Raw genomic sequence first — 13644 nt, 5'->3', positions numbered from 1 at the left:
GGCACCTCAAGTGCAAAGGCCCTGAGGTAGAGTGAGGTGAGCAGTTTGAGCAGAGAGGAGGCAGGAATGACAGAAAGAGGTAAGAAGTGGGGGGGGAGTAGAGCGGTGAGCAGGGGTCAGGTCTGATCATTTTTTCACGCCCCTGAAGTTGTCGTGAGTGGAGGAGGCAGGAGGCTAGGGCAGCATCCCGGTGAGACCCAGCCCAGTGTCCTTACCCCAGAAAGTAGAGTTTGGGGAATAGATTTTAGAGGACTCTTTCATCTCCAAAATCCCATCACATGTCCTGGCACAAAAATGGCTTTGGCATGTATGTATTTTGTTGACTTTAGTTCGATCACCCACAGACACTTATGGGGCACCTACCAGAGCAGACCAGTACTCTGTGGAGCTGACAGTCTAGTGGGAGAGATGATATTAAATTATTACCCAGGGGTGCCTGGCTGGCTCAGTCGGAAGAACCATGCGACTCTTGATCTCCAGGTCATGAGTTCAAGTCCCATGTTGGGTGTAGAGATTACTTAAATAAATAAATAAACTTAAAAAAAATTAAACCCAATAATTGTCCCAGTGGCCCAGGGCCAGGCTGCTAGGAGAGGCCCTGAGTCTAGGAGGGCTTCCTGGAGGAGATGGCTTTGATACTGAAATCCAAGGACAAGTGGGATTAGCCAAAGAGTGATCTGGAGGTGAGGGGAGCTCCTGCAGAGGCTGGGAGACTGGACCAGGTCACAGTGTTTCTGAAGGGCAGGGTGTTAGGGACTTAGTGCTCTGAGACTTGCTTGGAAGCATCAGTGGGGCTTGTCGGGGGAGGGAGGGGATGAGTATAACCTCAGCCACAGCCGGCTAGGGGCAGGAAGTGCTGCACAGGGACTTAGCTGTAGCATTTTTCTTTTACTTCCCGTGTGGCTTCAGCAGAGAGGAATGCAAACGTTACTTCCATCCCTGGCCCTGAGGTGGAACCCCAGCCCTCCAGGGAGCACAGTGAGTTTCTGGGCCCCTGACAACTCCAGTAGGATGGTCACTGTGGTATTTTGGAGAATGAGCAGGAAGGGAACAGGGTTAGGACAAAGGTGACACCCTCGGCCCCAGAGAGGGGTATGTGAAGGCTCCATCAGGAAGTTTCAGGGAGGCAGAGCCCAGAAAGTTTGCTCAAGAACAAACTGGAGGGGCACCTGGGTGGATCAGTCGGTTGAGTGTCCGACTCTTGGTTTCGGCTCAGGTCATAACCTCGGGGTCCTGGGACCGACCCCCACGTTAGGGTCTACAGTCAGCGTGGAGTCTATTGGAGATTCTCTCTCCTGTTCTCTCTGCCCCTTCCCCCTGTTCTCTCTCTCTCTCTCTCAAATAAATAAATAAATCTTAAAAAAAAAAAAGAAGAAGAACAAAGTGGAAACTTTAGTGATATAAACATCCCGAATTTTCTGCTGGCAAAAAGCCCATAAATGCAGTCAAAGAATAAACAAATGAAACTGAAAACAAATGTGAACTCATATCGTGGATAAAATATCTTCATTATACAAGCACCTCCTAGAAAACAATAAGAAAATGCCAATAACTTAGCAGGCTATGAACTCAGAAGTCACAGAAAATGAAATATGAATGGTTCTTAAACCCAGAAAAAGAGGGGTACCTGAGTGGCGCAGTCGGTTAAGCGTCTGACTCTTGGTTTCGGCTCAGGTCATGGTCTTAGGGTTGTGAGATCAAGCCCTGTGTCAGGCTCCACACTGAGTGTGGAAGTCTGCTTGCATTCTCTCTCCCTCTCCCTCTGCCCCTACCCCCGCCCCATGCACTCTCTCTCTCTTTCACTCTTTCTCTAAAATAAATAAATCTAAAAAAACCCCCAAAAAACAGAAAAAGATTGTCAGCCTCATTCGTACTAGGAGAAATGTAAATTTCAAGCACAGTGAAACCATATGATCATTTCAATGGATATAGGAAAGATTTGACCAAATTCAACACCTAGTCATAAAAACTTTTAGCAAAGTAGGTATAAATGGGAACGTCCTCAAACTGATAAGAAGCATCTACAAAAAAAGCTATGGGTAATATTTTACTCAGTGTCAAAGACTGAATTGTTTCCTGCTGAGATTGGAAAGAATACCAGGATGTCCATTTTCACCACTTCTATTCCACATCCCTCTGGAGGTCATAGTTATTACAATGAGGCTAGAAAAATAAATAAAGTGTATAAAGATTGGAAAGGAGGAAGTAAAACTCTTCCTACTTGCAGATGATATGATTATTTATATGTAAAAAATCCAAGGGAATCTATGGTAACTACTGAACTAATAAATTTATTTAGCATGTTCACAAGTTAAAAATATACAAAATTCAGCTGAATTCTTATATATTTTATATTCTTTTTTTAAGATTTTATTTATTTATTTGCCAGAGAGAGAGAGCACAAGTAAGCAGAGTGGTAGGCAGAGGGAGAGGGAGAAGCAGACTCCCCACTGAGCGGGGAGCCCCCACGCCGGGCTCCATCCCAGGACCCTGAAATCATGACCTGAGCTGAAGGCAGACGATTAACCGACTGAGCACCCAAGCGCCCCTATACTATATATTTTTATATAATAGCAAACAACTGGAAAATGTAATTAAAAAATTTTTTTTAATTTAAAAAAAAATCCTATTTGCAGCAGCAGAAAAAATTAAATATCTAGGGGTAAATATATCAAAAGAAGTCTAAGATCTCTGCACTAAAAACTACAGATATTACCAGGCAAAATTCAAGAAGATCTAAATAAATTGAAAAATATACCGTGTTCATTGATTGGCAGACTCAGTGTTGTTAAGATGTTAGTTCTCATGTCAGGACTTTACTAGGTTGGCAGCAGAGGGGCAGAAGGAAGTATAGAGGGAGAGATGTATGCGGATGTGTTCATATTTACACTGTAATGATAACTGTTAATGTGTGTGCGTCTCTTTGGCTGTACTATAGGAATAAATTGATTCAATGGAAACGTACCTCCTTGCTAATATTTGAATAGTATAGATTGGATAATGAATTCTTTTTAGAAGCATTGTACGTTGTGTACTCTTACTTTGTCTCAGTTTTAATTGAACATTAAGGGAATGCGGTATTTTAATTGTAACTCTGCCAATATCTTTATCTAGACGCCTGTTGCCATTTTTGTCTTTTATGAAATTTTTGTAGCCAAGAAAGGCAGGATTACATTTTTTTTTCTTTCAGATGGAGTTGGTGTAGTGTATTCTTGGTTATCAAAATACTCAAAGTTTGGGGACTTTGAAATGGTAAATATTCATGGTGATAAAAAAGCATGATACATAACTGTACAATCTTAATTACATTAAAATACTTACTTATGTAGATACACACATGGGACCTAGAAGTCAGACTGTAAACTGCTTGTGATTATGGATGACTTTGTTCTTTGCTTCTTGTGTTTTTCAGTTTCCTTTTATGCACATGTTAACTTTTAAAAAATAAATTTTTAAAAACCTAAAAAAAAAAAAAAGATGTTAGTTCTCCCCAAATTGATCTTTGATTCAGCGGGATTTTTTTTTTTTTTTTGCAGAAACTGGCACTAACTTTAAAATTTATGTAGAATTACAAAGGACCTAGAATAACCAAACTCATTTTTAAAAAAATATTTTATTTATTTGTCAGAGAGAGAGAGCACACAAGCAGGAGGAGCAGCAGAGGCAGAAGGAGAAGCAGGCTCTCTGCTGACCAAGAAGCCCGATGCAGGGCTCCATCCCAGGACCCCAGGATCATGACCTGAGCCGAAGGCAGATGCTTAACAACTGAGCCACCCAGGCGCCCCAAGCATCCAGCTTTTGATTTCGGCTCAGGTCATGATCTCAGGGTCCTGAGATGGAGCCTGGCACTGGGCTGGTGCAGAGCGTGGAGCCGGCTTGGGAGTCTCTCTATCCCTCTCTCTCTCTGCCCCTCCCCTACTCACGCATGCACAAGTGCTCATGCTCTCTCTCTCTCTCTCTTTCTCTCTCTCTCTCTCTAAAAGAAAAAAAGTGGTAATGAACTACTGATACATGCAACTACTTGGAACACTCTCAGAATCATCATGCTGAATGGAAGAAGCCAAGCACAAAGCTTACGTATAACATTCTGGAACATGCAAACTATTTTTAGTGACAGAAAGCAGATCAGGTTGCCTGGCAATGAAAAATGCAGAGAAGGGGGTGCTGTAAAGGGATGCAGGACACTGGTGGGGTTGGTGATATATGTTCATCGTCTTGACTGTGGTCATGGTTTCATAGATTTACACACTTGTCAAAACTGCACAAAGCATGCACTTAACATATGTGCAACTTAGTCTAACTCCAATTACACTTAATAAAGGTGAAAAGGGGGGGCGCCTGGGTGGCTCAGTCAGTTAAGCATCTGCCTTCAGCTCAGGTCGTGATCCCAGGTTCCTGGGATCAAGTCCCTGGGCAGGCTCCCTGCTCAGCAGGGGAGTCTGCCTTCTCTCTCTCTCCCTCTGCCCCCCTCCCCACTCCTGTGCACACCTGCTCTCTCTCTCAAATAAAAATAAATAAAATCTTGGGCTCCTGGGTGGCTCAGATGGTTAAGCGTCTGCCTTCGGCTCAGGTCATGATCCCAGAGTCCTGGGATCGAGCCCCGCATCGGGTTCCCTGCTCAGCGGGGAGCCTGCTTCTCCTTCTGCCTCTCTCTGTCTCTTATGAATAAATAAATAAAATCTTTAAAAAATAAAAATATAAATAAATAAATAAATAAAATCTTTTTTTAAAGAAATTGAAAAGGTGGGGGGTGGAGAGGAATCACAAGGGGCTCTTTCCCACCTGTTAGACTGACAAAGCTGAAAAGTGTAAGACTTCAGTTTATTCTCAGGGGTCTGCACTGATTCTCATTGCTGCCGTCAGGGGTGGAAATGGCCAAGCCTACAGAGGGAATCAGGCGGAAGCTGAAGACAATGCCCTGGGACCCAGCAAGGCTCCTTCCAGCAAATCAACCTCCCAGGAGTGATACCTACTCTACAGGGCTGTGGATTCATCATGGCATTCTCTGTAACAGCAACCAGACTCAAATGACCCAAATGCCCAGGCACAGGGAATTTGCTGTACAAACTCTGGCCATTCTCAGCACTGCAGAAGAACAGGGCAGCGAAATGCTGACAATGTGGGAAGACCTCCGGGATACTTGGCGAAGGAAAGAGCAAGGTGCACACCTGCCTGGGCAGGAAGCTTTGCTTTGTGTAGAAAGAGATGATGACGATGCGGAGACCCTTTGCAGGGAAACATGAACATAATTACATAACTTGTTCCTGTGGTGGCCACCCGGGAGCCATGGTAGGCAAAAGAGAGAGATAGTTGTCATTTACATTTTCATGCCTGTTGAACTTTGTATTTGTAATAGTGTTGAAAGGTAAGTGTTTAATCAAAAAAGGGAACATATGTAAGCATATGGGATGGGAGAGGAAATAGGAATGAGGAGAGCTGCTGTTCAGAAGTTGACTGTGAACCAAAGCAATCATATTGATCATGAGAAGAGCAAACACATCAAGTGCTCACAAGTGCACTATGGCTTTGCACACGGAGCAATCCATTTAATCCCTGTACCCACCCCAGAGGCGTGGATTGTGAGCCCCCCTGTGGGGGGGGGGCGAGGGGGAAACAGGCTCAGGAGGGGCCACTGTTGGGAAAGAAGAGTCTCCAGCTTGGCTTGCTTCCCCTACTCACAATGCCCTAGGATCCTCCCCCAATTAGGCTGAGAAAAGGGAAATGGGGTCTGGCTCCTGGCTGGGGATGGGGGACGATAGTTGCATGGAGCCTACAGAGACCCCCCCCTTCCTGTTTATTTTTCTCACATTCTGCTGTGGTGCCCATTCTTCTTATTTCTCTTGTTTTTGTCCATTTCTCCCAACAGTATGTCAGCTCTCACCAGGCTGGAATTCTTGGTTGTCCTGATCACTGCTGTGTGTCCCCAATGCCTGGCACATGGAGGTACTCGAATGAACGAATGAATGATTGGAATGAATGAATGAATGATCGAATTCAGAGGAAGAGCCTTAGGCGATTTGGGAGCAGGAACAATTAGGGGCAGGAGAGGAGGGGCAGGAGGCCAGGGCCGGGGACATGTGGCATCTGGAGTCCAGGGCAGTGAGTGTCTTGGGGGCGTTTGCAGGATGAAGGGACAGGAGCAGAATCTTGGGCCAGTGCATGGAGCCCTGGAAAGATGGAGGTGATGGTAGCCCAGATGGGGAAGGCGGGGCAGCTCAGGCCATGACCGCCAGGGTGGTGATCCAAGCTGGGGTGAGGCCGGGTGTGGCCCAGGAGCCTGGATTAAGAAAGGGCACCTTCAAGGTCCAACGGAAGAAGAAAGACTGGGAGAACAGGGGAGCCCAGGGATGGCTGGCCTGATTGAATGACCGTGAGTGAGAGGGCCTAGCCCAGATCAGTTGACCCAGCTGGGCTCCCTGCTTGGCTGGAGGCCGGGCCGAGGCAGCCAGGAGCAGAGCATCTGGGAGGGAGGGTCAGGGGCGTGGCAGGGGCCAGGGCAGCACTCACCAAGCAGAGCCAAAAAGGGGGGGAAAAGTTTCTTAACAATCTTTAGACAACACCCCCCCCCTCTCGCCCCCGGATTCCTCCTTCGGCTCCAGCTGAGGGTGTCACCCTGACCCAGGCCTTGGAGATACAAGCGCCTGGCTCCAAGGCTGGAGCTGAGCCTGGGGCCCTTCCTTCCCTCTCCCTACCCCTCCCTTCTCCCTTCTCCTCACCTGCCCTCCCTGCTCCCCCTCCTCTGGCCCCTCTCTGGCCCTCCCAGACTCGATTTGTGCAGCGGGCCTGCTCTCGTTTTCCAGTACCTCTTTCTACTCTCCCACTCCCTGACTGCAGCCTGGGGAAACTGAGGCCCAGCTAGAACAGTTCAAGCACACTGGAGCGCTACAGCCCCAGGGCTAGGGCCCCTGCCTCCCCCAGTCCAAACATTATACGCCATTTAAATCTCATAACTCCAGGAGCTGGGGACTTATTAGCCTCATCTGACAGTTGGGGAAACTGAGGCCCAAAGAGATGATGCGCCTGGGAACTATTTGTGGGTTATGAACTTGTGCCTTCCCCACCCGCACTAGTGTGCAGGCTCTTGGCCTCAGCCCGGCCTTCTGCCACCTGGTGGACACTCGCGGCAGTGTCGTTCGGAGGGAGTCGCCTATTGCCTGTGGTCCTGAGCAGGGAAGGGAGTCCAGGGCCGGGAGGAGGCAGGCCTCGTCCCCTGACTACACTCCATCCCTCATCCTCCTCTCCAACCAATTTTCCGATTTTTCAAGAAGGCACTGACTAACTCATTTCCTGCCCATGTGCGAAAAGACCCTAGATGTTAATTCTAACACTCATGAAAAATGGAAGACCACAAAGATAATTCTGTAATTATAAAAGGTGGCACAAGGATGCCTGGGTGGCTCAGTCATTAAGCGTCTGCCTTTGTCATGATCCCTGCTCCGCAGGAAGCCTGCTTCTCCCTCTCCCACTTCCCCTCCTTGTGTTCCCTCTCTCGCTGTGTGTCTCTCTGTCAAATAAATAAATAAAATCTTAAAAAAAAAAAAAAGGCAGCACAAATGCATTTTTTGGTCTCTTAACTGTTTTAAGAAGCAATTGTATGAAAATATATATAAATTACAAAGGAAGTGAGCAAAGTATAGGAATAAGGAAATGACACCAGGTAGTAACACTAATCCACAAAAACAAGTGAAGAGAACCAGAAGTGCAAATGGATAAAATTAATATAACAAACTTTATGAATACATAGTTGCCCTCCTCTATTTTCTCACATTCTTTAACAGCTCTACAATTTTAAGTAACAATTGCCAACAATGTATTGTTAGGTTTGCAACATATATAGATGTAATATGTATAACAATAATAGCACAATAATAACAATGAGACAAAAGGGGGCAGAAGAAATGAATTATATAGGAGTAACATTTCTAAATCTCATTAAAATTAAGGCAGCATAAATTTGAAGGAGATTCTAAATTAAGATGTGTGTGTTAAGCCCTAGAGCAACCACTAAAGAAATAACTTAAAAAAATATAGTAGGGTCCCGGGACCTGGCGGGCTCATGGGTGGGGCATGAGACTCTTGATCTCGGGGTTGTGAGTTCAAACCCTATCTTGGGTGTCAAGATTACTTAAAAAAATAAATCTTAAAAGAAAAAATATTAAATATATATAGAAAAAATCATTAAAAGAATTAAAATATTACACTAGAAAATAGTCACTTCATGGAATATAAAGCAGTAAGGAAATAAACAAATTCTACCCGCGAGCATCCCCTGGAAGTGCAACGCTCAAACTACCACCCAGACCTCCCGGGGTGCCTACAACTCCCGGCGTGCCGCGCACGACGCTCCCTTACGCCCATGGTGGAAAGGGAGGGGCTAGTGGAGCTCCCTTTTGTGAGTTGTAGTCTCGCTGCCGAGGAAGGAAGGACTGTGAAAGGTTGGTGGACCTAGAGCCAATGAAAAGGCAAATCTTGTTGAGCGTCGGAAAGAGAAGCCAATGGGCATGCGGCCTCCAGGAGGCGGGACTTCCGGCAACGAAGTCTTGGTGAGCGGCTGCGCGAGAGCGGCCACTTCCTTTTTTGTGTGGCGGCGAGAGCGGAGAGTGCGCCATGAAGGCTTCGGGAACAGTAAGGCGAGCGCGGCGGGGCACGGGGCCGGGGAGTGCAGTGCAGATCGAATCGGGGGCCCCGGCAGGTGGCATGGGCCGCGTAGCAGGAGCGCGCTCTTGGCTGGGTCCCGCGCCGCCGCGCGCCATCGCCCCCAGGTGCAGCCAACATGGCGGCCATTGCGGGCGCCGCGTGGGGAGTCTGGTGCCATGGTCCCGGCCTGCCGGGAAATCGCGGGGGCCGGAGAGGCCGGGTCTCCTTTCCAGGGGAAGGGACAAGTTGCGCGGCCTGGACGTTCCGAACAACGGGACTTTGTCGATTTTCCAAGTCTCGGTTTCCCCATTTGCAAAGTGGACGTGGTGGGAGGAAACGTTAATATTTCTTCCCGGCGGGGTTGTGAGAAGTAGAAGAAAACCGTAAACCCGAGCTGACACGGGGAACTTTATCGCTGTGACTAGTGCTTGGTAAAATCAGAGGGCGCTGTGGTGCAGAGATGGAAGAGCAAGCCCTCGGGAGAAACAGGGTGGGTCCTGTACAGCTCCCCAGCCTCAGTTTCCACGCTAGGAAAGGGGCCAGCTGCATCGGTCCCCTCCTGAACAGGTGGTCCGCGGGGCTGATTAGTCACATGGAGAGGTGGGAGCAGGAGACAAGTTTGCGATATTTGGGGCTATCTCCTCATATTACTAAAATCATGGCGAGTCATTTACGAGGGCGGGTTCTTTGTACTATATTGCAGTGTTTGGGCCTGCCTGACATCTTTGTTTTTGCATCTGTGTAAACAGGTAGAGTCCACTGGGAAGTCCAAACCCCTTTGGGCTGCTGCTGGGAATACTGAAGCAGCTGCAGGTCCCATGGCAGCAGGGCTGGGGAGGGAACTGGATTCTTGTTCTCATTCTGCCTGGGGTGGGCTGTGAGATCCCAGGCTGGTCACTCTCTTAGGGCCCCAGAGTGAAAGAGGACTTTGGGAAGATGTGAGCTGCAAAGTGGCTGTGGAGGAAGAAGCCTGCAGGTTTAGGCTTCGGCTTTTTTCACAGGAATATAAACAGAAAGAGAAGGACAGCGAGATTGACAGCCCTGCCCAGCTTTCCCGAGCCAAGGCAAAGGGTACCCAGGCATCTTAATCCTCCCACCCTCGATCCTTGTTCTGGGAAGGCTGGGACAGTGCAGTCACCGGGATTCCACATGGATGCCCTGTGATGGGACAGTCTATTTTCGCTCTCCTGATTCCAGTTATCACCAGGCTCGAGAAAGGGAGTAAGGTGAATCTTCACAGTTGCCTCAGGGCTCTGGGTTGGGCCCCACTTCACCCCTGTTTCTGTTTCAGCTGCGAGAGTACAAGGTAGTGGGGCGCTGCCTGCCCACCCCCAAATGTCGCACTCCGCCCCTGTATCGCATGCGAATCTTTGCACCTAATCACGTCGTCGCCAAGTCCCGCTTCTGGTACTTTGTGTCTCAGCTGAAAAAGATGAAGAAGTCTTCGGGGGAAATTGTTTACTGTGGGCAGGTACGGGGAGTCTGAGAACAGGGTGGGGTCTGGAGTGGATTTACACCTTCCTGTGGGGGCATTCCTCACCCCACAGAGTTCCCGGACTTCATAACCCCTGGCTTATTCGCCTGTGTAATTAAGCCCTAGGTTGGGATGGGATGGATACCTCAGTGCCCTTTTCCTGATGAGAGAGCCCAGGGCCCAGGAAGTGTGTGGCTGGCATGCTTGGACACCTTGGCTGAGGCCAGCACCTTCGCCGGGCCTCGTGTGAAGTGGGGAGAGGTGCTGTCACCCGGGCACGTTTGCTGTGATGGGCGCTGGGCTCTGCATCATACTGCTGCACTGGGTGGCAGCTGCTTTGGGGCCCAGATAGTCTTGGGAGAGTAGTGTTTGGGAGGAGTTGAGCTGGTGGTCCACATGGGGGAAGTGTGCCGGCCTGGACAGCTGTGTACGCCCTACTGTTGCCGTGGGAATTTGTCCAGGACAGCAGATTGCCTTCCTGCGCTCTCAGATTTGAGGACTGGGAAACAGGCGCAAGAGAGGCCTGGGGCAGAGGATCAGCAAGGGTCGGAGCCAGGTCGAAGCCTGCTCGGCACCCTTGCTTCAGCCAGTGTCTTTGGCATCTAGGTGTTCGAGAAATCCCCCTTGCGGGTGAAGAACTTCGGCATCTGGCTGCGCTATGACTCACGCAGCGGCACCCACAACATGTACCGGGAGTACCGGGACCTGACCACGGCGGGCGCCGTCACCCAGTGCTGTAAGGCGCCGGGTCCTGCGCCCAGTGCCCCACTTAGATTCCTGTTGCAGGCATCTGCAGCCCAGTCGGCCTGCGCCCCTCTCTCCCCGCAGACTGAGGCAGGGCAAATGCCAGAGGCTTCTGGGATTAGGGGGGTGGGGAGTCCAGGGGTGCTCGTGGGGGACACAGAAGAGGTGTTTGCATAGGGGCGGTTGTGGAGAGGATGCTCCAGGTGCATCTTTTTCTGGAACCTGGCAGCAGGTGGACCTTTGGGGTCCATCACTCGTGCAGCTGTAATTCCCACCCAGAGTCTAGCCCAGGCCTTGTCTGTGGGGATCTGGTGCTAGTAACCCCAGGTGCTCCTAGGGCGAGTGACCTGCCAGGGCCCAAACCCAAGCACCTCAACCCAAGAACTGCTGCTTCTCATAGCAGCGGTTTAAACAGAGGTGCTAACAGCAAGTGGATCTCGTCGCCTTTGGGGGGCTGTGGCTGTGCCCCTCAAAGTGAATTTGGAGGTTCTACATGCCTGATAAGCCAGTGCCTGCTGGGGCCAGAGACTATGGCCACCCAGTCCCCAAGTTGGGGTTCCTCTAGACCAGCACTTGATGGGAGGTTTGAGGAATGCCCAGACCCCGGGGTGCACATTCGCCCTACCTCCTTCCCTGCAGACAGAGACATGGGCGCCCGACACCGTGCCCGGGCCCACTCGATCCAGATCATGAAGGTGGAGGAGATTGCAGCCAGCAAGTGCCGCCGACCAGCCGTCAAGCAGTTCCACGTGAGTGCCCTGGGGGCCCTGCTGGGTGGGCTTGGCAGAGGGGGGCTCCCCTGGAACATGGAGCTGGCCCAGCTGCTCCTCTATCCCCCAGCCTTGGGAGCTACAGGGAGGCACTGGGTTTGACGCAGGAGCCTGGTGGGGGGTGGCCACACCTCAGTGGCCCCTGGAAGACAAGGTTGAGAGGCTTCCACCCCCCTCACCCACCTGTCCTTATTGCAGGACTCCAAGATCAAGTTCCCGCTGCCCCACCGGGTCCTGCGTCGCCAGCACAAGCCACGCTTCACCACCAAGAGGCCCAACACCTTCTTTTAGATGCAGAGCCTCCCTGTCTCCAGGTCTGCTCAAATAAACTCTTTGGGAAAACCAAGGTGCTCAGACACTCTTGTTTTCTTTGTATGCCCTGCAGAACTCAAAAGGGCACAGCCAAGCTGTGAGTTCTCTGCTTGGGGAGGGGTCCTCCTCTCTCGAAGTGGGGCCCAGGCACCTGATTTCTCCAGAAGGGGAGCCCCAAGAATGGCAAAGCCCACACCCCCAAGCTCCCTCCTGCCCACTTAGCTCCCCAGGGCTTCATCCAGCAAGGGGCTGTCACGGGCAGGGTCTTAGAGCCAGAAGGCCTGGTTTTCAGCCCCATCAGGTGGCCCTCCCCTGTGAGCTTTGGGATGCCTTGCAGGCCACAAGGTTTGGCCCCTAAACCTATCCCATCTTCCATGTTAGACACAGGCCTCAGCTTTCCCGCCCCCAGCCGCCACGGTTTGGGTAAGATGTGGCCATCAGATGTTAGATGCCTAGAAGAAGTCAGGATGATGGGGTTGGTTTTGGTCCACCTGTGGGATTTCCCCTCTTCCCTCCAGGCTCAGAACCTGTCTTTGGTTCCAGGATCCTCAGAGCAGACACCAGGGGACGCCGGAGAGGGCCATGAGCATGCTCTGCTGTGGTGGTTCCTCCTTTACTAGGTGGGGGCCCCTTGAAGGACTCCCTGATCCTGCCCCAGAAAGTCAAGGGCTCACCATGGGTATCTGTCTCCAAGAAACCACTTGAGGCCCTGGAGAGTTCCAGGCATGAAGCTAACCCCACGCTGGCTGAGCCCCTCAATCAGGAGGCTGAAGCACAGCTAGGAGGGCAGATCTTGGGAAGCGTCTGTCCTTGGTGTGTGACCTTGGCAGCTCTGGCCCACTGAGTGAGTCCTCATCAGAAAGGGCACTCGGCAGATTTACTCAGTTGACGATACTTGGAGTGTGACAACTATAGGCCCTGGGGGCAAAGGTCAATCAAGATCTGCCTTCTATTCCAGAGAGCCATGGAATGGGAAGAAACCCAGGGAGCAAGAAGGCAGCGTGGAGTGGGGGTCTGGGGAGCAGTCAGGCCTGGAGTGTCCCAGGCCAGGGTCCAGCCTCTCTTCCCCCACTTGAGGTGGGGGTGGCTCATTGGCATGATCAGTCCCGGTGGTTTCCAGAAAACCAGATCACTTCAGACCCCACCTATGTTTGGAGAGGTGCCCGAGGCAGAGCTGGGGCACAGCCAGCCGCTTCCCCAAAGTCCCGAGGACAGGGTACCTGGCTTCCTGGACCTGCATTGGCTGCTTTGCCCACTGCTCTGAAACCGTTCCTTCCCACCTCCACGCCTTTGCACTTGCTGAGCCTCCTGACTGGACTGTTCCGTTCCAGATCATCACTGGTTTCGCCTCCCTGAAGAATACACACGTGTATTCCAGGGACAGTGGCTTTTCTGTGTCCCTGCTTGGCCCCGGTTCAAGAAGTCAGACCCAGAAAAGGGTAGGGACAGCCTTTGAATATCCTTCCCTTTGTTCGTCCACATGGCGGAAGGACAGTGATAATCTCCTGGGTCTGGCATTCCTAGACCCAGGTTTTTTATTTTTGACCCTGCCAAGATCCCTACCACCACCCCGCAGGCATACCAATTTACTCTCCCAATAGCATTTAATAAGAAGCAAACTTCGATGGCTGAAAAAAAAAATCCCATCTTGGGGATTTATATTTGCCTTTTCTTCTTAGGAAGCAGGCACTTCTCTCAATTTGTTTG

At 50.4% G+C, this 13644-nt stretch overlaps 1 protein-coding gene and 1 non-coding gene across 2 annotated transcripts; both read left to right on the top strand.

Moving 5' to 3' along the window:
• The first annotated feature begins 8532 nt into the window (after window positions 1-8532).
• Window positions 8533-11971, top strand: RPL18A (ribosomal protein L18a). The gene is made up of 5 exons (XM_034996979.1): window positions 8533-8625; window positions 9929-10108; window positions 10718-10847; window positions 11495-11604; window positions 11824-11971. The coding sequence occupies exons 1-5, from the start codon at window positions 8608-8610 to the stop codon at window positions 11914-11916; spliced, it is 531 nt and encodes a 176-aa protein (XP_034852870.1). The 5' UTR covers window positions 8533-8607; the 3' UTR covers window positions 11917-11971.
• On the top strand, window positions 11220-11352 carry LOC118006134. Its single transcript, XR_004677964.1, has one exon. It is a non-coding gene; the product is annotated as a small nucleolar RNA SNORA68 (small nucleolar RNA).
• Window positions 11972-13644: the final 1673 nt, after the last annotated feature.

Source organism: Mirounga leonina, unplaced genomic scaffold (genome assembly GCF_011800145.1).
Source record: "Mirounga leonina isolate KUSES-001 unplaced genomic scaffold, KU_Mleo_1.0 Mir_94, whole genome shotgun sequence".
Classification (NCBI taxonomy): domain Eukaryota; kingdom Metazoa; phylum Chordata; class Mammalia; order Carnivora; family Phocidae; genus Mirounga; species Mirounga leonina.
Note: the sequence above shows the minus strand (reverse complement) of the source record. Positions and strands in the feature narration are given on the sequence as shown.

Bases quoted from the DNA above. Each gene is read 5' to 3' on its own strand.
- RPL18A (XM_034996979.1), top strand. The intron at 10,109-10,717 runs GTACGGGGAGTC...TTTGGCATCTAG, and splicing joins AAATTGTTTACTGTGGGCAG to GTGTTCGAGAAATCCCCCTT. The intron at 11,605-11,823 runs GTGAGTGCCCTG...TCCTTATTGCAG, and splicing joins CAGCCGTCAAGCAGTTCCAC to GACTCCAAGATCAAGTTCCC.